The sequence below is a fragment of the Asterias amurensis genome, chromosome 4 (genome assembly GCF_032118995.1).
Source record: "Asterias amurensis chromosome 4, ASM3211899v1".
Taxonomy (NCBI): Eukaryota; Metazoa; Echinodermata; class Asteroidea; order Forcipulatida; family Asteriidae; genus Asterias; species Asterias amurensis.
In genome coordinates this window covers 27,203,461-27,226,074 of record NC_092651.1, presented here as the reverse complement: position 1 = coordinate 27,226,074, position 22,614 = coordinate 27,203,461, and the positions used below count along the sequence as shown (strand labels likewise).

The 22,614-nt window shown below is 38.8% G+C and overlaps 1 protein-coding gene across 1 annotated transcript; it reads right to left on the bottom strand.

Annotated features, from left to right (window-relative positions):
* Window positions 1–8,817: 8,817 nt before the first annotated feature.
* Window positions 8,818–20,684, bottom strand: LOC139936273 (uncharacterized). Its single transcript, XM_071931063.1, has 3 exons — window positions 20,361–20,684; window positions 12,979–13,045; window positions 8,818–9,125 (listed from the first exon to the last, which is right to left on the bottom strand). Exons 1-3 carry the CDS (start codon window positions 20,682–20,684, stop codon window positions 8,818–8,820), a joined length of 699 nt encoding a protein of 232 aa, XP_071787164.1.
* Between the last annotated feature and the right edge of the window lie 1,930 nt (window positions 20,685–22,614).

Below are 22,614 nucleotides of genomic sequence, written 5' to 3'. Positions count from 1 at the left end.
AATTCAGTACGAGCGGTAGGCCTATTGGTTTGGCGTCAAATCTAGACACAATAAATGAGGCGTAATCAAACGACCTCGGTGAAAATAAGCCATCTATAATACCCCGTTCACACAGCACTACGACCTTACGAAGATCATTCCAATCGGGAAATTATTAAGTCGGGATATGATCGCCTTCGAAATCCAGCAATTTGGAAAATTGAAGACTCCGCCAAGCTTCTACGTAAAAAGTGTTTATGACTCGCTACCACTACGATTACTGACAAAAACACCAAGACCAATGCCAACCAAGCTGATTTCTATCCTTGAAATGGTATTACGACCACAGAGATCTCACCACGAGGCTACCATGCTGCTTGTACGATAATGGCGTTCCCACTGCCATCGTAGTGGAAGCGGCGAACACGGGCACTCTGGGAACAGTTTACCTTTTTCTATATCCCTCAGTATTTTGAATTATAATATTGTCAAGATTATGAAAACAGGGGGGGGGGATGAAAAAAAGACCAGTAACTAAGTTCATGAATTTTCGTGCATATCTCAATAAAAGTTTTCACTTGTGTTTGCTTATTATTTCGTTCGTTCGTTTGTGATTGCTTGCTTGCTTTCTTGCTTGCGCAAGGGTGGTGAACGAGTTAAGGTATAAACGAAGTGAGTCCTAAACATGTTTAATTACAAACAACTCAAACAAATTAATAATACGTTGTATTTTCTCTTTGAGCTAATTTGAGCCCTTTTTAGCATAAGTGTTTTGTTTTCGACATGTTCGTGACAGGACAAGCTGAGCCCCAGATACTGGCCTCATTATGTTCCATTCATTATTTACAGTAGAGACTGTACAGCGGTGTATCACACGTAGTAAACGGTAAACAGTATACAGTGCAGTTTTCAGATGGAGAAAAACTGCAACACCATTATTGACAACATAAAGCAGAACAATAGTATAATTAAAAACTAAATGCTGATCGTCAAAAAAGAGAGATAAAAAAACAAGGTTTATACATGATGAATGAAATTACTTGAGAAAAGGACACTTGTCTTAAGCTGGTGAACTGTTATGGGGAGTTGTGATTATCACGTACGTTCTGGGGTAGGGTATAATGACTAGAGTTTCTATTACCAGTGGTATAATGCTTGAAATAAACCAATCCCTTTTGCTATTGCAATCTATTTCACTAACTTAATCGCATCCATGTACGCATCCACCCTTACAATATGCAGTTAAATTGGGTACTTGCCAATTGTTGTTTTCCCTCGTTATCTGGAAAGTGGAAAGATCTACTGCAGGGTAACTAAACTAGTCAATCATTTTGACGTAGCATCGTTCCTTAATAGCTGGCACGAGAAGCCAAAATAGCACGAGTAGAACCAAATAAAGGTGTTTAAAGGCAGTGGACACTATTGATAATTGTCAAAGACAAGTCTTCACAGTTGGTGTATCTCAACATATGCATAACAAAGCAAACCTGTGAAAATTTGAGCTCAATCGGTCATCGAACTTACGAGATAATAATGAATGGAAGAAAAAAAACTTGTCACACGAGGTTGTGTGCTTTTTTATGCTTGATTTCGAGACCTCAAATTCTAAACTTGAGGTCTCGAAATCAAATTCGTGGAAAATTACTCCTTTCTCGAAAATTACCTCACTTCAGAGGGAGCTGTTTCTCACAATGTTTTATACTATCAACCTCTCCCCATTACTCGTAGTCAAAAAAGGTTTTATGATGATAATTATTTTGAGTAATTACCAATAGTGTCCACTGCCTTTAAGCACACCATGGAGAACTCAAGTAAATAATATTATAACGCACATTATCTCAGTTTGTACATGTAAAATTTACCTCGGTACGCTAAAACAATGGGAATTTAGGCATCAATTCCCATTCTCATAATAATATGACGATTAACATTTATGTACATATCACTTGTAATGTTTACTTCTAGTAATCGAGACCGTAGATGAAAATGTGGCGCTGAATATCCTCACAAGACGAGAACGAATCCTGAAGACAAGTACATAAAGTAACATGGGCTATCAATTGCATTTAAACTAAAGGTTGCAAGACTGCTGGATAACTCGTTTGAATTATTTTCTTTTCGGTTTCCAATAGAGATTTACTAAAACAAATGTCTAATTGGTTAATGTAAGATTCTTTCATAAAAACGTTAACGTGATGTCAATGTTTAGCAAGTTCACCTACTCGTAATGTTCTACAAAAAATATTTGACAAATATCAACTCGACAGATAGTTGTAAAAACAACAGTTAACTGAGCTTGTCCTAATTTTAGTCATAAAATAAAATCAACAGTGCGAATAAAATCCAAGTATGCATGCAGATAGTTATACAGTTAGTAAAGACACTTACCAGGACAATAATGCCTCTCCACATAATGCCTCCAATACTGGCGGAATATGCCGACTGTGCGGCACCTAAATGTAGCCCGAGCCCTAAATGTAGCCTGACCTAAATGTAGCCCCAGACATGTACCTAAATGTAGCCCGGACCTAAATGTAGCCCCAAACATGTACCTAAATGTAGCCCGGACCTAAATGTAGCCCCAAACATGTACCTAAATGTAGCCCGGACCTAAATGTAGCCCCAAACATGTACCTAATTGTTAGAGGGCGCTGTTGCAATGTGTGACGTCATCAAAATTTTGTTTGAACTGCCCACCCTTGCTAGACACTTACGTCCTTGGGCAACTTCATAACTTTTACCACTTTTGAGTTACAGGGCACTTCCGTTTTTGGCCCGTTTCGACCGGAAGTAGATGTCATGTTAGGTCACGCACACGAACAAAAAAATGAAGACCTAATTTTTCCCTACCCAATCCCGCAAACAGAAACCTACGGTCTCTTTTGGCTGATTTGATATAGATTTTCAAACATTTAACATAAAACACCTTTAAGCTGACGTCACGTGACCGGTGATTACCTTAGGATCATTATTGCACCATACCCTTCGATCCCTGAAAGTTTCATTGCAATTGCTCTTTAGGAACTATGCAAAAAATCGCGAGTTCGGCCTCGGGAAATAGGTCCCTCTTCTGGTCACTCAAAGTCCCTATCGACGTACACTAGTTACCTCATTGCCAGTCAATATGTGTTCTGGTAACTCCCGTGAGTACTTTTCCCTGGGAATATGCACGGTCGTTTATATGCACGGTCGTTTCATGAAAAACGTTTTAGCCCGGGGTTAACTTCCTACCCCTGAGCAGGGTTAATTTTTTCCCCAGGAAAACAGTATTTTCCGGGCAACTCTCGGGGAGTGAAAAGATGGGCCAGAAGTTCCCGGGAATTTCCCAGGAAATACCTTTAAGCCGTTTTCACACTACAGAGCCATTTCCCGGGAAATAAACTCCCGGGAAAATCCCGGCAGTTTTTAACCCCACCGCCACCCCAGCAACCGTTCTCACTATCCCAATTTGGTAACTCCCGGGAGTACTTTTCCCCAGGAATATGCACGGTCGTTTCACACTTACGATCAAACCCCAGGAAATGTGGTAAACAGGTCAGCCCATGCGGAAGTTACCAATGTTTGTTGACGGAGGTCCGTTCCCACAATGCCACACGGCCGGCTGCAAAATCCTTGCCACATGCGACCCAAAATGGCTGCACGTGTGTGATTGCGTGTTGTTATACCAATATTTCTGTGATTACGGCGGAGAAGAAGTCTTGCAGTTCGGGGAAGAAGTCGCTGACGGCATGTCAGGAGAAGACGATTGCTGTGACAGTGTTTTAAAGACATCGGTATAACAATCGGATGGAATTTGTCGTGCGATTGACGGGTTTCATGGCACTTGCTGGAAGTATTGGTCAAAGGTCAATCTGGTCTACCAAGAAGAGCGGCCACTGGTGGGAGCAAGTTGGTATTAGAACATGCGAAAGGGAGCCTTTTTTTCTTTTGGGAACTGTAATTGAATGGACTTTTGTGTCCGTGTTTTACCCAGAGGTTTTGTGTTGGCATACATCTCAATTTTTGCCTGTTCACACTATAGTTATTTCCCGGGAAATTCCCGGGAACTTTTGGTTGATCTGTTCACACTACAAAAATACTCCCGGGAATTTCCCTGGAAATGACGTTTTCCCAGGAAATAATTAACCCTGCTCAGGGGCAGGGTTAAGGGATTCAACCCTGGGGTAAGGCCTAGTAATTTTCTGAATGGCATTTTCGAAGAATTGCATAATAATGTCCATGATGTTAGGGCCAAGGTTATTAAAGGTTTTATAGAAAAAATACCGCATGGTCGATTTTGCACAATCTGACAATAGCAGTAGAAAGAAGAAGAAGCAATCTTCCCTTCTAACACCAACAGTGCTGTTTTCCCATTGTGCAAAGAAAGAACACCGAATAGGCTTTAACCCTATATTGGCTAGCATTTTTTCATGGCTTCATAAAGACTTTTAAATGTATGTTTCTTCTTGAAAAAACAAAACTATTATCCTACCGACCTATAGTCTTTTTTCCCCAAGGTTTTCAGTTTTTATCTGCAATGGGGAGGGGTCCGTTCATATCCAGCTTCACGCAGGCAGTCGGCCAATTTTGAGAAAACTTTCCCGTTTCTTGTAGGCCTATATGCCCATCTAGCTGTTTTTGGACTGCATCGTCGGCCAAAAATGCAACTAGTTTCAAAGTTTTATCATCACTCCATCGGTCACTTCTACCTATCGTAAGAAATTGAGCAACAAATTTAACTAAAATATTTACTGTCAGGTGGTAGACAGCAATGACGATCGAAGAACTCAAATCTGACTCTGGACAACAAAAGTCCACCAAAGGCCAAGTACATGTAAATAAAAAATACCATACACACATGGCGTGTGTACGAGAAGGAAGCTTGTTTACGCCAACTAAAATTTTATTCTATTCCTATTCCATTCACGTGGTCAATTTTTTTAATTCATATATTTATTTGTAAATTACAGATGTAATTCACGTTTATTTTCGTACCTAAACGTAAACACTTTCAGAAGGAGAAAACAAAAAAGGGCTATTGTTTTACGACGCGAATTATTTGGAGCGCTATTTTTGACGTCTGTGACCTTTCGAGATTAATGACGTCTCAACACAGTGGAAGCAAAAGGTGGGGTAAGTTAAACCCGCTTTCGTTCTCACTAGCTGCTTTTCCCGGGAAAAACGTTTTTCCCCGGGGTTAACTCCTTTAACCCTACCCCTTAACTGGGTAAATTATTTCACGGGAAAATGTTATTTCCCGGGAATTTGTTTGTAGTGTGAACAGATCGACTAACATTTCCCGGGAATTTCCCGGGAAATACTTGTAGTGTGAAAAGGGCTTTATAATTTGTGTGAAAGGGGCTTGGTAGTGAAACAATTTATTAGCCCGCCTTCGAACCAAATACACAAACTGCGGCAGCCTCTGAGAAAAGTCGATATTGTATCATTGGTGGTGTCATAACAACTCAAACGATTGGAACAGTGAGTTATTTACACTGCCAGATCCATTTTTAACAAAACATCAACAATTCTTTGGGGAAATTTCATCAGCGCTACGATATTAAAAATGTCAGTTAAAGATCGCTTGCTGCTTCCAGTGGTTGAATGGATGACCCAGTAAAAGGGAATGAGAACCTATTGATGTTGATAGAGTTGTGGACAAAAGGCATGGCATGTTGGAAGGACAGGCGTAGCGCGAGTGGGAATAACGTCAACATTGTGCAAAGTATTTAATTAAGAGTGAACGGACACCAGTCGCAAGAAATGTATAAGGAGAGGCTTGCATCTTACCTTATTTTTATTTAACAAAACAAAAAACATTAAGCTGTGTGCCGCTATACAGATAATTCAGAAAGGCTGAATAGCCACCAGAAAGTATCTTAAAGGCAGTGGGCACTATTGGTATTTACTTAAAATAATTTTTAGCATAAAACCTTGGGAGCTGTTGATAACATAAAACATTGTGAGAAACGACTCCCTCTGAAGTAACGTTGTTTTCGAGAAGTAATTTTCCACGAATTTGATTTCGAGACCTCAGAATAAATTGTTAGGTCTCAAAATCGAGCATCTAAAAGCACACAACTTCGAGTGACAATGGTGTTTTTCGTTCATTATTATCTTATTATCTCGCAACTTCGACAACCAATTGAGTTTAAATTTTAACAGATTTGTTAGTTTATGCATATGTTGAGATACACCAAGTGACAATTACCAATAGTGTCCAGTGTCTTTAAGCCGCAATCTTTTGTAATCTTTATATCAGCTTTTGGTGAACTCATTCTGTGGTATTCGATCATGCATGGGTACTTTTGTGCTATAGTTCCATTTCCATATTACCTATTTGAGTTCTGTTTTCTGTTCTTAATATTCGGACGGCTCTGTGCAGGATAGTGAAACAGCGCCCTCAAGAGTCCGGAGTCCATCGACTACGATGGCGACTGCGACGGCGACGGCGACTGCGATGGCAACGGCGACGGCGACTGTGACGGCAACGGCGACTGCGACGGCGACGGTGACGGCGACGACGACGGCGAAGGCGACTGCGACGGCGACTGCGACTGCGACGGCGACGACGACGGCGACGGAAGCATTTCTGAACTCTTGAAGGCTCAACAGCACATTTTACTCAGATTATATTGCTGGATATAAGGCGCATTTACAACTTTAAAGATCGGTTTGTGCAGGATAGTGAAACAGCGCCCTCAAGAGTCAAGAGGCGGAGGCGACAGCGACGGCGACGCAAAGTTTTGTCTTTGGAACACCATAAGCAGTAGTGTCATGTCTGTGGCTAAGTTCATTTAGGTCCGGGCTACATTTAGGTACATGTTTTGGGCTACATTTAGGTCCGGGCTACATTTAGGTACATGTTTGGGGCTACATTTGGGTCCAGGCTACATTTAGGTACATGTTTGGGGCTACAGTTAGGTCCGGGCTACATTTAGGGCTCGGGCTACATTTAGGTGCCGCACAGCCGACAGCTGAGCTAGCAATTGCATGGCCCCATAATATCGCAAAGGTAATGTGCAAGCTCACAAATTAAGCTGTGGCATCACAGGCTGTTAGCAGAGGAGTGCCTGAGAGTTATTTTGCTACTCTCCTCGAAAACTTCGCGGAGTGAACGGAATGCAGCCAAAGTATTCTTTTATTATATAATGTGCTTTGTGCCCAAACTCAGAGATACAATAACTTGGTACTCGCTTGTTGGATTCGGTTTGTCAACAGATTGTAATCAACAAAACATAGTGTTGGTAATTTTCAATAAGGAATAAGTGGTTTCTACTATAACAGAGCAATAAACATTACAACTAAAGTTTTAGTAATAATGGAATAAAGGGGTATAGCGACGAGTTCTAAAACGGCCGTTTAAAACCGGCAGGGTCGTGACCGTGTGATAAAGGCCCGAGCCGAAGGCAGTTTAAAGGAACATGTTGCCTTGGATCGGTCGATTTGGTCTTTGAAAAGCGTTTGTAACCGTTTGTTATAAAATGCATATATGGTAAAAGACGTTGTAAAAGAAGAATACAATGATCTACACAAATTTGCCTCGAAATTGCTGGTTTTTCGTTTTACTCTACGAACCAACTCGGTCGGCCATTTATGGGAGTCAACAAACTGACTCCCATAAATGGCCGACCGTGTTTGTCGACGAAGTAAAAGGAAAACCACGCAATTTCGAGGCATATTTGTGTGGATCATTGTATTCTACTTTTAAAACCTCTTTCTAACCATATGCATTTTATAACAGACGGTTACAAACGCTTTGTATAGACCAACTCGTCCGATCCAAGGCAACGTATTCCTTTAAAGGCAGATGGCACTATTGGTAATTGTCAAAGACCAGCCTCTACAGTTGGTGTATCTCAACATATGCATACAAAATAAACGTTTTCCGACGTCCTTGAGCTCTGCCTTCCTCCATGGACATATACGTGTGTTACATTTTTTTAAACAACCGGTTATAAACAGATCCAGCTGTTACTATCAACCGTTTAAACACCCGCTCTCCACCAATAGGAATAGCGAAATTGTCTAAATTTATTTTTGATTCAATAATAAAGGTATAATATCCGTAATAACAATTTGGATATCTGTATTTTACCAATTTATAGTTCGTAACTAATTAACTTTTAAATAAGACATTGTTACTTTTAAAATGCTAGGGCTTCTATACGCAAGCTATATACCGAAAAATAAAAATCTTCAGAAGAAAAAATAGACTACTATTTTAAGCAATAATGTTACTATGAAAGCAATAGTTAATAGCTTACACTGAGTTAATCAAGTTCTAGTTTATACATAGACTTGTGGACAAGTCGTTAAATCGGCCCCACGCGCTGAGATAGTGGTCTCGCGAGATCACTGCTCTCGCGCGAACTGATGGCTCCCCGATTTCTCGCGAGACCACTATCTCAGCGCGTGGGGCCGATTTAACGACTTGTCCACAAGTCTAGTTTATACACAATTTACAACTAACAACACGTGATGGCAATAACTGAACGCCTCATGGTTCTTTGAAAAATTCTAATTTCTCAAAGATAAGAACTCCCTTTGTTGTCAAACAGGCCAGTTGGGAATTACAAGAGAATTTCAATAATGTACAAACTTACTCTAAAAAAAAAAATTGTCAGATCCACCTGAGCCAAGCTGTCATCGGAGTTTTATAACCAATTTGTATTTATCTAAAATCGTTTTTTGAGCGAACATGCTAACCAATATTACTATTTTGTTTATTTTTGCTATTATAGAACACGCAACAAGTGTAGGGTAAATGGATCGCACATGGACAAGAATACAGAGGGTGACACGTGATACGAGGAGAATACGAGCTTCATCTTTGCGTCTCCTGCTATAGAGAGGTCTTCATGCATCACAGCAGTAAACCGAATCAGCAACTCCGACTCTTGGTGTATTTGGGATTGAGCTTTTCAAATAACCCTCTTCGGTGTAGTAGCACTCCCCTGCATTATCGAACCAGCCAGCACATGGCATCACTTTTACGTCTCGTCCCGGGGTGTCGTACAGGCCCCATGTATTACGGTAACCTGTATCGTAGGCAGCTTTCAACTGAGCCAATGAACACAGTTGCATATCACACTGTGCACAACGCTCTCTGGCCTGTGTCAAGTCGGCACTGGGATACTCCTCCGGTGTTAAGAAGATAGGGTAGTCTGAAATCAAGGAGTTGGAAGTTGCTGTCAATGGAATTAAAGTCACATCAGCCATTTACAAATCAGAAATCGCCTTCGGCTCGTATATTCTATTCACGAATCTACACTTTATCGTCCATTCTCCTTAACATAATTTGTTCGGAAAAGCTAGCCCCTTTGCTTATTTTCAACTGAGGTGTTTTTGTCGCCGTTGACAGCACCCATGCAGCATGCATCAAATTCTGAACGGATACGTCATACTGCGGACTAGTAACTAATGTTTATCCTATTTTCGTTTCTTCGCATTAACTGAATGGTTTTCTTTGATCATTTCCTATTTCTTCAAAAATCTTCGGGGTCAAAGGTATACAATTTAACAGATCAAGTCAGAAGTTGAAGCGAGATAAGTTTTGTGCATTGTTTATACAAGGCTTAGTTCAAACCCTTTGCAGTGGGTAGCGAAACAATTTAGTATTGTATTAACACCGGTGTGAAAATAAACGCAGATCTCTACTTACCTATAAAGACAGCACAAATAGGACAGCAGTACGCACTTTCCGATGATCCTACGTTCGATGACGGTATAAGGTTAGCTTCAACACCGCCCTCAACGGAGAAGTGACACTGATTATAGGATTCTTGGCACGATGTCACCTTAGCACGTGAACCTTGGATGTCGATCAAGCCCCATTCATCATTATGGTAACCTGCATCGTAGGCAGCTTTCAACTGGGCCAATGAACACAGTTGCATATCACACTGTGCACAACGCTCTCTGGCCTGCGTCAAGTCGGCACTGGGATACTCCTCCGGTGTTACGAAGATAGGATAGTCTGAAATAGAAAACAGTACTTTACTTGTAAAAATAGGAATTCAACTAATATAATAGAATTCAAAACATAAAGATTAAAATAGCCGTAGTAAACCAGATGTCACTAAGAGAATATTTAAAACAGAAGATTGGCAAGGCTGAAATAAACGGGTTAGAAGTTGCTGTTAGTTCACAAAATTAAAGTCGCATGGGACATATCGATTTCCTATGCAAGGTTTTTATCAACCCAATAACATTTAGTAACTTGCACCCTGATAATTAGAACTTTCGATTGTTTGTGCATCACGACTAATTATTATATTGGGTGAAAATAAACGGCGTACTTTGATATACTTGATCAGTATGAAGGCAGCAGTATGCATACTCGGATGATTCTGAACTGGACGATAATGGCAGAGACTTTTCAACACCGCCCTCAACGACAAAGTAGCATTTATCAGTTGCGTTGTGGATTCCGTCACAGGACATCACGTTAACGTGTCGATCTAGTGTGTCGTTCACACCCCACTGGTTATCACGGTAACCGGCATTGTAGGCAGCTTTTAACTGAGCCAACGAACACAAGCTCATCCCACACAGAGCACAGTGGTCTGTAGCTACCGCTAAGTTAAGACTTGAAGAAAGCTCAGGGGTCTTGAAGATAGGGTATCCTGCAGTTACAAAGAAATCAACATTAAACAGCGGCTACAGGATAATCTCATCATTTTAACTATTACCCTTTTTTGGCCAAACAGACATCGTAGATACCGATTTATAACCATTTGACGTTAAAAATTTGCATTTGGTTATAGATAATTCAAGTCAAAAATTCACCTCTCCGCGCGGCTTTTTCAGCCGACAGTAAAAAACGGCCTATCTATTGTAACGACCCCTTGACGTCAGTGGCGATTTTCCGCTGTTTAGTCGCTGTTTAAAGGATGTAAACAATTCTTCAAATCAAATTGTATACAATGTCGTGTGTAAGACTTACATTTTCTTCGTTTAGTTTGCCAGAAACGTTTACAGCTTGAATAAACTAGAGAAAGGCGTGCAGAGAAATTAAACATTAGTTATAACAAAAATCTAATAGATCGGCTCTTACTTTGGTCTAAATGACATGTATGGCAGCAGTATCCTCCAGCGAGAAGACGTGGTCGGGGTGTATTTGGAATGAGGCTAGTCGTGGCATTTTTGCATACACTGAAGTAGCACTCCCCCGGTTTATCGAAGTAGCCATCGCATGACGTCACCTTTACATCTCGTCCTTGGATGTCGAACAAGCTCCATTCTTCATTACGGTAACCTGCATCGTAGGCAGCTTTCAACTGAGCCAATGAACACAGTTGCATATCACACTGTGCACAACGCTCTCTGGCCTGTGTCAAGTCGGCACTGGGATACTCCTCCGTTGTTAAGAAGATGGGGTAGTCTGAAATGTAAATCGTACTTTCGATGTTAAACCACAAACTCAAATTAAAGGCTAAATTACAAAATTTGAGATTAAAACAAATGACCCATAGCCAACATTTCAGTACAGTCATAGTCAACATGGAAGTATTGATGTAAAGGGACAACATAACTACATGTATCCCGGAAATGTCAGTATTTTCAAATAGTTTTTGAAACATCGCATGTTTATCCTTAAAAGGAAACAAACCAATTCAGGCAAACTCTTTTTCAAGATTATTTTTAAACACAGTGTTTTTATTTGTATCTTCTGTTGATACTATATGGAGAAAGCTTGAGCTCAGCTATTTGAAATATAGAAGGACAAAAATTGATTACAACTTCAAACCGCAAGTTTTGATGATTAGAAATTCTCATACAGTACTTCACAAAATGCCCATTTACTCGCTAGTACATTCTTCCTTCAAACTTTCCTACAGTTTGTGTAACACATTTTGTTCCCTTAGGCTAAAGTGTTATAATCAACATTCCCAAATTATACTTGCCACTTTGATATTTATATTTCAATAACCCATTCCAACGTCTTCATTTTCTTTCCTAAACCATTCAATCAATCAAGAGAACATTTATTTCCACATTTGCACATTAAGGCATCATCCTAAAAGCCGAGGCTTGTGATGGATGTGCCTGTATACAACAGACGTAGAGCCGCCCGGAGACGGACGTAGACCCGCCCGGAGACGGACGTAGAGCCGCCCGGAGACGGACGTAGACCCGCCCGGAGACGGACGTAGACCCGCCCGGAGACGGACGTAGACCCGCCCGGAGACGGACGTAAACCCGCCCGGAGACTAGCCTTAACTCAAGGCGCACGCGGCGGAGGCATCCCCAGATATCACGCACGAAAAAAGACCGCCGCTCGCTCGGCGTGCTTGACATGTGGGGGTGCTGCGTGCGCCTTGACTAAAGGCTACCCGGAGACGTAAATAGAACCGCCCGGAGACTGTGACGAAAGGAGTATAGAGTGAAATGGCTGCTTTGTTACATGTAAACACAAAAGAGAATGAAAGAATAGTCTCCCCGTTCACTAATGAACTATATTGTCTCCCTCTTCCCAATATTGAGTTTTACCGTCGTGTTTCCAGCCTCTTGTGGTCATACAGGCCTTTACCATCTACCAACCCCTTCCTTATTTCAACTTCTTTGTTGTGCCGAAGCAATCAAAAAAGAGACGCTACAGAGGAGATTAATAATAATAATAATAATTATTATAATAATACACAGTTTGTATAAAGCGCTTCACACAAAAAGCCTCGAAGCGCTTTACAAGAAAAAAAAACAAGAAAAAAACAATATTACAAATTAACATAATTAAATTGTTTAACATTGTTTAACACGAGATAAACAAATTAATTGGCTAATTGCCAATACTGCATTTCCAAAAAGGAGCACATCAATGTGAACACTTCTTTTAGCTGTAAATATTTATCCTCGAGAAAATGATTTGAAAACGGATGTTTTTTTATTTATTTTTTTTACGTTTCTGTGAATATTGCTTCATGTGAATTGAATAGATTGCTCTATTATCAACCAGAGCAAAATGAACCTAAGGCCTATTGATACTAAATCAGTTAACACATGCGTCAATCCCTTTACCTTGATTATTGCTTGTCATGTTCAAACACGCGTAGTCTGGATTTTCTTGTCCAGCAGGACTTGTAGGCTGTTAATCATTTAAAGAAAAGAATAATAACATTATAGATAGGTTGCCGTTAAAATACTGTTATGATTCCCATTATTTTAAAAGAGATAAGAACGTAAGTTCAGTGTCATGGCAGAGTGGTGCTGTGCACTAAGCTCAAACCCGTATTGTAATGTTGTCATATTATTGTGGGTTAGAATCCTGTTCTTGACACTTGTGTCCACAGCAAAACAGTGATAACAATTGTTGCGTTCTTGGTACGGAAGATGTAAAGTCATTCATCCCGATTTTGTATTAAACAACACAATTACTGGCGAGTATCGACAAAATATAATGGTTGCTCGTTGATTCTGGTAGGGTTGGTTGTTTACGTTGAATCACCTTGTAAACCTTGAAAGGTCCTTTATAATTGGGTTTCACAGTTAAACAAGAGTAGGCCCTATGTGTTGTTATTAACTGATCGTCCTCGGCGCTCGCGAGGATAGAAAAGTTACATTATTAGTAAAGGGACACAAAGGGAGCTCACGCAACCGGTCTATTGGACGAACAATGGCAAATACTGGGTTGATATTTTTCAAGGGAATATTATTTTATAACAGCACTGTAAAAAGTCCTTGAACAATTACCTAACAAATTGTGTAATAACAAAACAATGCAGTATAGTCAGCTCCAGTCAAGAAACCGGTGGCCGGATATAATTCGATTCTATTGTTACCAGCGCTCGAAAAAAAAAACTGCGCTGCTCTGTAATTGGACATTTCAATAGAAAAATAATATCACCGCTCGTCAACATAAATTATTCGACTCTTTATAATATGTGACGCACAATGCATTGCGTGCTATATGAAAATAATTGTATACAATTCATTTAGATCCTGACCACGTTAAAAAGAAAACAAAATCACAATAACAAAAGGCGACATCGAAACCCATCCAGCCTTTGAATTTCTACTTAAAACATACCTACTTAGCATATTGTCAAGCACCTACAATAATTGTATAAGCACGTTTTGAATGATTAATCTCGAGTCAAACAATTCATTTCTTATGACGTAATACAAGGACGTAAGTAACAACCACAAGTGATACCATGCAGCAAATGTCACATCCTTTTTGTTTAATTTCCATAGAAACAGCTGCTATAAATAAGCTGAAGACCAACTTTATTGGGAAATAAGGTATACTTATCGGGAAAGTAGGTACACTTATTGGGAAAGTATGTATACTTATTGGGAAAGCAGGTATACTTATTGGGGAAGTATGTATACTTATTGGGAAAGTAGGTATACTTATTGGGAAAGTGTGTATACTTATTGGGAAAGTAGGTATACTTATTGGGAAAGTAGGTATACTTATTGGGAAAGTAGGTATACTTATTGGGAAAGTAGGTATACTTATTGGGAAAGAAGGTACACTTATTGGGAAAGTAGGTACACTTATTAGGAAAGTAGGTATACTTATTGGGAAAGTATACTTATTGGTAAAGTAGGTATACTTATTGGGAAAGTATGTATACTTATTGGGAAAGTAGGTATACTTCTTGGGAAAGTATGTATACTTATTGGGAAAGTAGGTACACTTATTGGGAAAGTAGGTACACTTATTGGGAAAGTAGGTATACTTATTGGGAAAGTATACTTATTGGGAAAGTAGGTATACTTATTGGGAAAGTATGTATACTTATTGGGAAAGTAGGTATACTTATTGGGAAAGTAGGTATACTTATTGGGAAAGTAGGTATACTTATTGGGAAAGTAGGTATACTTATTGGGAAAGTAGGTATACTTATTGGGAAAGTAGGTATACTTATTGGGAAAGTAGGTACACTTATTGGGAAAGTAGGTACACTTATTGGGAAAGTAGGTATACTTATTGGGAAAGTATACTTATTGGTAAAGTAGGTATACTTATTGGGAAAGTATGTATACTTATTGGGAAAGTAGGTATACTTATTGGGAAAGTAGGTATACTTATTGGGAAAGTAGGTATACTTATTGGGAAAGTAGGTATACTTATTGGGAAAGTAGGTATACTTATTGGGAAAGTAGGTATACTTATTGGGAAAGTAGGTATACTTATTGGGAAAGTAGGTATACTTATTGGGAAAGTAGGTATACTTATTGGGAAAGTATGTATACTTCTTGGGAAAGTAGGTATACTTATTGGGAAAGTATGTATACTTCTTGGGAAAGTAGGTACACTTATTGGGAAAGTAGGTATACTTATTGGGAAAGTAGGTATACTTATTGGGAAAGTAGGTACACTTATTGGGAAAGTAGGTATACTTATTGGGAAAGTATGTATACTTATTGGGAAAGTAGGTATACTTATTGGGAAAGTAGGTATACTTATTGGGAAAGTAGGTATACTTATTGGGAAAGTAGGTATACTTATTGGGAAAGTAGGTATACTTATTGGGAAAGTAGGTATACTTCTTGGGAAAGTATGTATACTTATTGGGAAAGTAGGTACACTTATTGGGAAAGTAGGTACACTTATTGGGAAAGTAGGTATACTTATTGGGAAAGTATACTTATTGGGAAAGTAGGTATACTTATTGGGAAAGTATGTATACTTATTGGGAAAGTAGGTATACTTATTGGGAAAGTAGGTATACTTACTGGGAAAGTAGGTATACTTATTGGGAAAGTAGGTATACTTATTGGGAAAGTAGGTATACTTATTGGGAAAGTATGTATACTTATTGGGAAAGTAGGTACACTTATTGGGAAAGTAGGTACACTTATTGGGAAAATAGGTATACTTATTGGGAAAGTATGTATACTTATTGGGAAAGTAGGTATACTTCTTGGGAAAGTATGTATACTTCTTGGGAAAGTAGGTACACTTATTGGGAAAGTAGGTATACTTATTGGGAAAGTAGGTATACTTATTGGGAAAGTAGGTACACTTATTGGGAAAGTAGGTATACTTATTGGGAAAGTATGTATACTTATTGGGAAAGTAGGTATACTTATTGGGAAAGTAGGTATACTTATTGGGAAAGTAGGTATACTTATTGGGAAAGTAGGTATACTTATTGGGAAAGTAGGTATACTTATTGGGAAAGTAGGTATACTTATTGGGAAAGTAGGTATACTTATTGGGAAAGTAGGTATACTTATTGGGAAAGTAGGTATACAAATTGGGAAAGTAGGTGTACTTATTGGGAAAGAAGGTACACTTATTGGGAAAGTAGGTACACTTATTGGGAAAGTAGGTATACTTATTGGGAAAGTAGGTATACTTATTGGGAAAGTAGGTATACTTATTGGGAAAGTAGGTATACTTATTGGGAAAGTATGTATACTTATTGGGAAAGTATGTATACTTATTGGGAAAGTAGGTATACTTATTGGGGAAGTATGTATACTTATTGGGAAAGTAGGTATACTTATTGGGAAAGTGTGTATACTTATTAGGAAAGTAGGTATACTTATTGGGAAAGTATGTATACTTATTGGGAAAGTAGGTATACTTATTGGGAAAGTAGGTATACTTATTGGGAAAGTAGGTATACTTATTGGGAAAGTAGGTATACTTATTGGGAAAGTAGGTATACTTATTGGGAAAGTAGGTATACTTATTGGGAAAGTAGGTATACTTATTGGGAAAGTAGGTATACTTATTGGGAAAGTAGGTATACTTATTGGGAAAGTAGGTATACTTATTGGGAAAGTAGGTATACTTATTGGGAAAGTAGGTATACTTATTGGGAAAGTAGGTATACTTATTGGGAAAGTAGGTATACTTATTGGGAAAGTAGGTATACTTATTGGGAAAGTAGGTATACTTATTGGGAAAGTAGGTATACTTATTGGGAAAGTAGGTATACTTATTGGGAAAGTAGGTATACTTATTGGGAAAGTAGGTATACTTATTGGGAAAGTAGGTATACTTATTGGGAAAGTAGGTATACTTATTGGGAAAGTAGGTATACTTATTGGGAAAGTAGGTATACTTATTGGGAAAGTAGGTATACTTATTGGGAAAGTAGGTATACTTATTGGGAAAGTAGGTATACTTATTGGGAAAGTAGGTATACTTATTGGGAAAGTAGGTATACTTATTGGGAAAGTAGGTATACTTATTGGGAAAGTAGGTATACTTATTGGGAAAGTAGGTATACTTATTGGGAAAGTAGGTATACTTATTGGGAAAGTAGGTATACTTATTGGGAAAGTAGGTATACTTATTGGGAAAGTAGGTATACTTATTGGGAAAGTAGGTATACTTATTGGGAAAGTAGGTATACTTATTGGGAAAGTAGGTATACTTATTGGGAAAGTAGGTATACTTATTGGGAAAGTAGGTATACTTATTGGGAAAGTATGTATACTTATTGGGAAAGTAGGTATACTTCTTGGGAAAGTATGTATACTTCTTGGGAAAGTAGGTACACTTATTGGGAAAGTAGGTATACTTATTGGGAAAGTAGGTATACTTATTGGGAAAGTAGGTATACTTATTGGGAAAGTATGTATACTTATTGGGAAAGTAGGTATACTTATTGGGAAAGTAGGTATACTTATTGGGAAAGTAGGTATACTTATTGGGAAAGTAGGTATACAAATTGGGAAAGTAGGTGTACTTATTGGGAAAGAAGGTACACTTATTGGGAAAGTAGGTACACTTATTGGGAAAGTAGGTATACTTATTGGGAAAGTAGGTATACTTATTGGGAAAGTAGGTATACTTATTGGGAAAGTAGGTATACTTATTGGGAAAGTAGGTATACTTATTGGGAAAGTATGTATACTTATTGGGAAAGTAGGTATACTTATTGGGAAAGTAGGTATACTTATTGGGAAAGTAGGTATACTTATTGGGAAAGTAGGTATACTTATTGGGAAAGTAGGTATACTTATTGGGAAAGTAGGTATACTTATTGGGAAAGTAGGTATACTTATTGGGAAAGTAGGTATACTTATTGGGAAAGTAGGTATACTAAGCGCCTTGAGTACCTCGTTGATAGATACATGCGCAATGTAAGACTTCGGTATTATTATTACAAATAATAATTTGATGCTTTTGTGTTACAATTTGCATGCAGATTCCACACTCATGCTTTCAAAAGGAATACATTTGGTAATCAATCTCACTTGTTAAAAGCCTGCAGCAGCTTCCATTAGTATAAAGCATTTTGAACATTTCAGTAATGTGGTGATGCACAAATATTTCAGTTTTTCTCCCCCAAAAATCGAATCTAAGAAGCGTTACCGCGTAACACATCTCATAATGTGAATTACTCTAAGTGCTTTCTTGCGTTGAAATGTAAGCTCCGGATTTTCTGTGATATCTCAAAAACTCGTTTGTGGAAAGGTTTAATATTTGCCTTTAAAGGCAGTGGACACTATTGGTTATTGTCAAAGACTAGCCTTCACAGTTAGTGTATCTCAACATATGCATAAAATAACAAACCTGTGCAAATTTGAGCTCAATCGGTCATCGAAGTTGTGAGATAATGAAGATAGAAAAATAACCCTTCTCACACGAAGTTGTGTGCGTTGATTTCGAGACCTCAAGTTCTAAATCTGAGGTCTCGAAATCACATTCGTGGAAAATTACATGTTTCTTGAAAACTATGGCACTTCAGTTTATACAATTAACCTCTCCCCATTACTTGTAATCAAGATAATAATTATTTTCAGACATTACCAATAGTGTCCACTACCTTAAAGAACCTTAATAATCATTCGTTTGCCGATTTTGGCCGTTACCGGGCATCACCTAAGAAACTGCATTCAAGATGAACGAAATGGGTCACAATATTTGAATGTCTAGTTGTCAATATTTTTTATATTTTTTTATCCCCTTTTTGTTTTAAGGGGGTGGGCTGGGGGATGGTTGGCTAGGCTTGATTTGGGTTGGCTTGTTTTATAAGACTTTGGGGTTTTTGATGGGGGTCGAGAAAGTGAGAAGCTTTCATTTTCCGCCAATTATTAGTAGCAGTGAAATAAAGTGCTCAAAATTAGTTTTTATATACAATATATCACGTGACCAATTCTTATGTGTTTTATAAGAAATGTAACAAAAAAAATCATGGTTCCTGACCATTAAAAGTAAAAGTTAAACTTGTTTTTATGAGAGCGGGTGATACTTTTTGAAATACAATTCACTCAAAAAGATCTATTTTTTTTAATGTTTGGGGAAAAAAATCTAACATAGCAACAAATAATTTAATGAAATCTGAATTGGGGTCAGTTTTAGCTTAGCCCCCCCCCCCCCCTCTTCGATACTAATGTCTAAGGTGCATGTATTTACATACCCACTGCTACGGTTTTCGATTGTAACTTGCCCGGGTACTAAAAATACCCGCCTGCTTTCCATTTTTGGTGACTGACTCTGCTGTTACATTTATAAGGGAATCAATGTGTGGTGAAGAGGATTTCAACTAGTGGTTTAATCCCAAAGAGGCCTGGTTCTTGATAATTTTACCGATACGAAGTCGAGGTAAAATATAAAGAACCAGGCCTAGGCGGGGTTAAATCACTAGTTCAAAACCGAATCAACACACTTTGATTCCCATTCATAAACATTATCACTTTTTGGTCAAGAAGTAAAATAAATGCAAAAATTATAATTGTTAAATGATTTCTTTCAACACAACACCCCTCCAGCTATGAAATGGTAAAGCCCTCTGCCGACCTCGGGTAAACAACTCCTTATAAGGGAATGCTGTGCGCGTCGCGCGTTTTGCGTGATGAGACACAACTGTTTCAGCCGTTGCTCTCGACCAACATGAATGAAGAAACTGTCTTAAAAGAACACGTGCAAGGTCGCGTGTCACGCCCATGAATTAACACTTTTTACCGGTCATAAACAAAGGTTTATACACACCCACGTGACGCGCTCTACACCAACAGTAATAGCGAAACTGTCTGAGGTGTTTATGACTATTTATTTAAGAAAGCAATGTACGTGGGACAAAAGTGGTCAAACAAAATGGATGAATACGCGCAAGATTTGCACGGTCTACGCTTTTCCAGCGTACCGCATGCTGCCGTGGGCTTCTGCACCCGTACAAAAGTACACAATATTAACAGTATTAAACAAAAATTTGTAAATGATTTTTGGGGTTGAACAAAGAATGGACTAGAGTGGGATTCGAACCAACGACCTCCGGATTAACGTGCACGTTAATCCGGAGGTCGTTGGTTCGAATCCCACTTTAGTCCATTCTTTGTTCAACCCCAAAAAGTATTAAACAACATCACAACGGTTGTTAACCAGTTATTATTACAAAGATTGAATCTCAAATTGGGTCAGGCTTTCCCCCAAAAAAGGCTGGAAACATTTTACTTAAACATCAAACAATAAAATAATCATAACTTACCTTGGTACAGGTGAAGGAGTACACCCAGCCTTTACTTGACACCAAGCGTCCAGAGTCATCATAGTGTGAAGCGTTAAGGAGCTGACACTGACCTGATGCCATGTTGTAGTTTGAAGATTCACACCAACCCGAGTCTTTGCAAGCATTGTGACATAATTTCTGCGTCTTAGTCTGATTGACTGCGTCTTCAAAACCCACTAATACATAATCAATCATAACACACCAAGGAGCTATAGACGTATGACGGGATGATATTGTCATGAACGATGATATCGCTAGCATGAGTACGGGTAAAACGTACCAACCTCCCCGTATGGTATCCATGACTCGTCTGCTCAGTATTCCGACGGTACACCGATACTTTATATTACGTTTAACTGGTTATGCTGCTATATAGGATAAGGCAAGTCGTGTAGCACAAACATGTTGACAAATTAAGGGGTTGAATTTAAGGACATCGATGTAAGGCCGTCTTACATCGCAACTTGCGTGTTATCCTCAGTTCTTAAATACGAGGTTCACCTTTTTTATGTAGTAATTTTAGTTCTTTCGATTTGCCACCCCCCCCCCCCCCCACACACACACACACACACACAACAACAAATTTAAACCTTAAAGGAACACGTTGCCTTAGATCGGTCGAGTTGGTCTTTGAAAAGCGTTCTGTAACCGTTCGTTGTAAAATGCATATGGTGAGAAACATGTTTTAAAAGTAGAATATAATGATCCACACAAGTATCACTCAAAATTGCATGGTTTTCCTTTTACGTCGCGAACTATCACGGTCGGCCATTTATTTTGACTCCCATAAACGGCCGACCGCGTTAGTTGACGAGGTAAAAAGAAAACCACGCAATTTCGAGGCATATTTGTGTAGATCATTGTATTCTACTTTTATAATATTTTTCTAACCATGTGCATTTTACAACAAGCGGTTACATAACGCTATTCAAAGACCAACTCGACCGATCCAAGGCAACGTGTTCCTTTAATTGCCAGACGTCGAGCCGAACGAATGGAAGGAATGATTTTTACGTGTGTAGATCAACTTTGTTTCTTTGATCGTTCATACAATACTTAAAGCAATGTCGGTGCATCCCACATCGTCAAAGCTACCCCACAAGTAGACAGTTCCTACCTAAAGATTACCACAGACTATCCTTCTAAAAGCACGTCCGTACTTCTTAAATATCGTCCATCTGTCTTTGTGTTTTACAACTGAGAGCAAAAACATGTTTAAATGATGTGTAGGGACTTGCACACGCTGTAGAATATGATTTTCCTTTAAGTGTTCAGAACAAAGGATTGTCCATACTACAAAACGTCGCAGTTTTACAAATTCTGTTGGATAACAAGTGATATCTGTGTCCATCACAGCCGTACTACCAAGTAAACGTTTTTTTAATTACATTTCTATTACCAACTGTACAGCTTTTGTACTTCTTACCAAATTGCCATTAGTTTCTAAACTCATACTAAAGACCATTTAAAGGCACTGTACACGTTTGGTAATTGTCAAAGACCAGTGTTCTCACCTGGTGTATCACACCAAAAGCACAAAATAACAAGCCTGAAAAAATTTGGGCTCAATTGGTCATCGAAGATGCGAGAAAGTGATGAAAGAAAAAACACCCATGTTTGACGATTGACGAATTTGTGTGCTTTCCGATAGAAATAAAATACTTCTAGCTAGACGTCTTTTATTATTTTAGTGATAAATTGACTCTTTCTCAAAACTACGTTACTCCAGAGGGAGTTGTTTCCCACAATGTTTTATATTATCAACAGCTCTCCAATGCCCGTTACCAAGTCAGTTTTTAAGTTAATATATGTTTTGAGTTATTTCCAAACGTGTACCTTCCCTTTAAAGACGCATGGAAGCACTGTTACAGTGGGTGCGTTCGTTTAGCTTCCCTGAGGTCGACCCCGGTGTTTGGCGTTTTCTTTTTCCATGACGAACGTGTGCATATAATTACATACGTTCGTCCTCGGAAAAAAATCGCCGCTACCCAGGGAAGCTAAACTAACGCACCCACCAGTGCACTGCAGTGAACACACCTATAATGGTGCCCTGTCTTTATCCGCGTAATAATTACTTTATGGAACCAGTTATTTTCATTGTATACTGGGATTGCATTGGATTGTGGTGACTGGTCGGAGGTGACGTTCTGCAGCTGCCCTTGGCCCAATTTCATAGAGCTGCTTTAGCAAAAGAAAATTGCTTAAGCAAAAAAATCTTTGCTTTGTAAAATCA

Coding starts and splice junctions, on each gene's coding strand:
- LOC139936273 (XM_071931063.1), bottom strand. CDS start 20,684: ATGGATACCATACGGGGAGGTTGGTACGTTTTACCCGTACTCATGCTA. Junction 13,046..20,360: donor ACTCCTTCACCTGTACCAAG/GTAAGTTATGAT, acceptor AATGATTAACAG/CCTACAAGTCCTGCTGGACA. Junction 9,126..12,978: donor CATGACAAGCAATAATCAAG/GTAAAGGGATTG, acceptor CCTTGATTTCAG/ACTACCCTATCTTCTTAACA.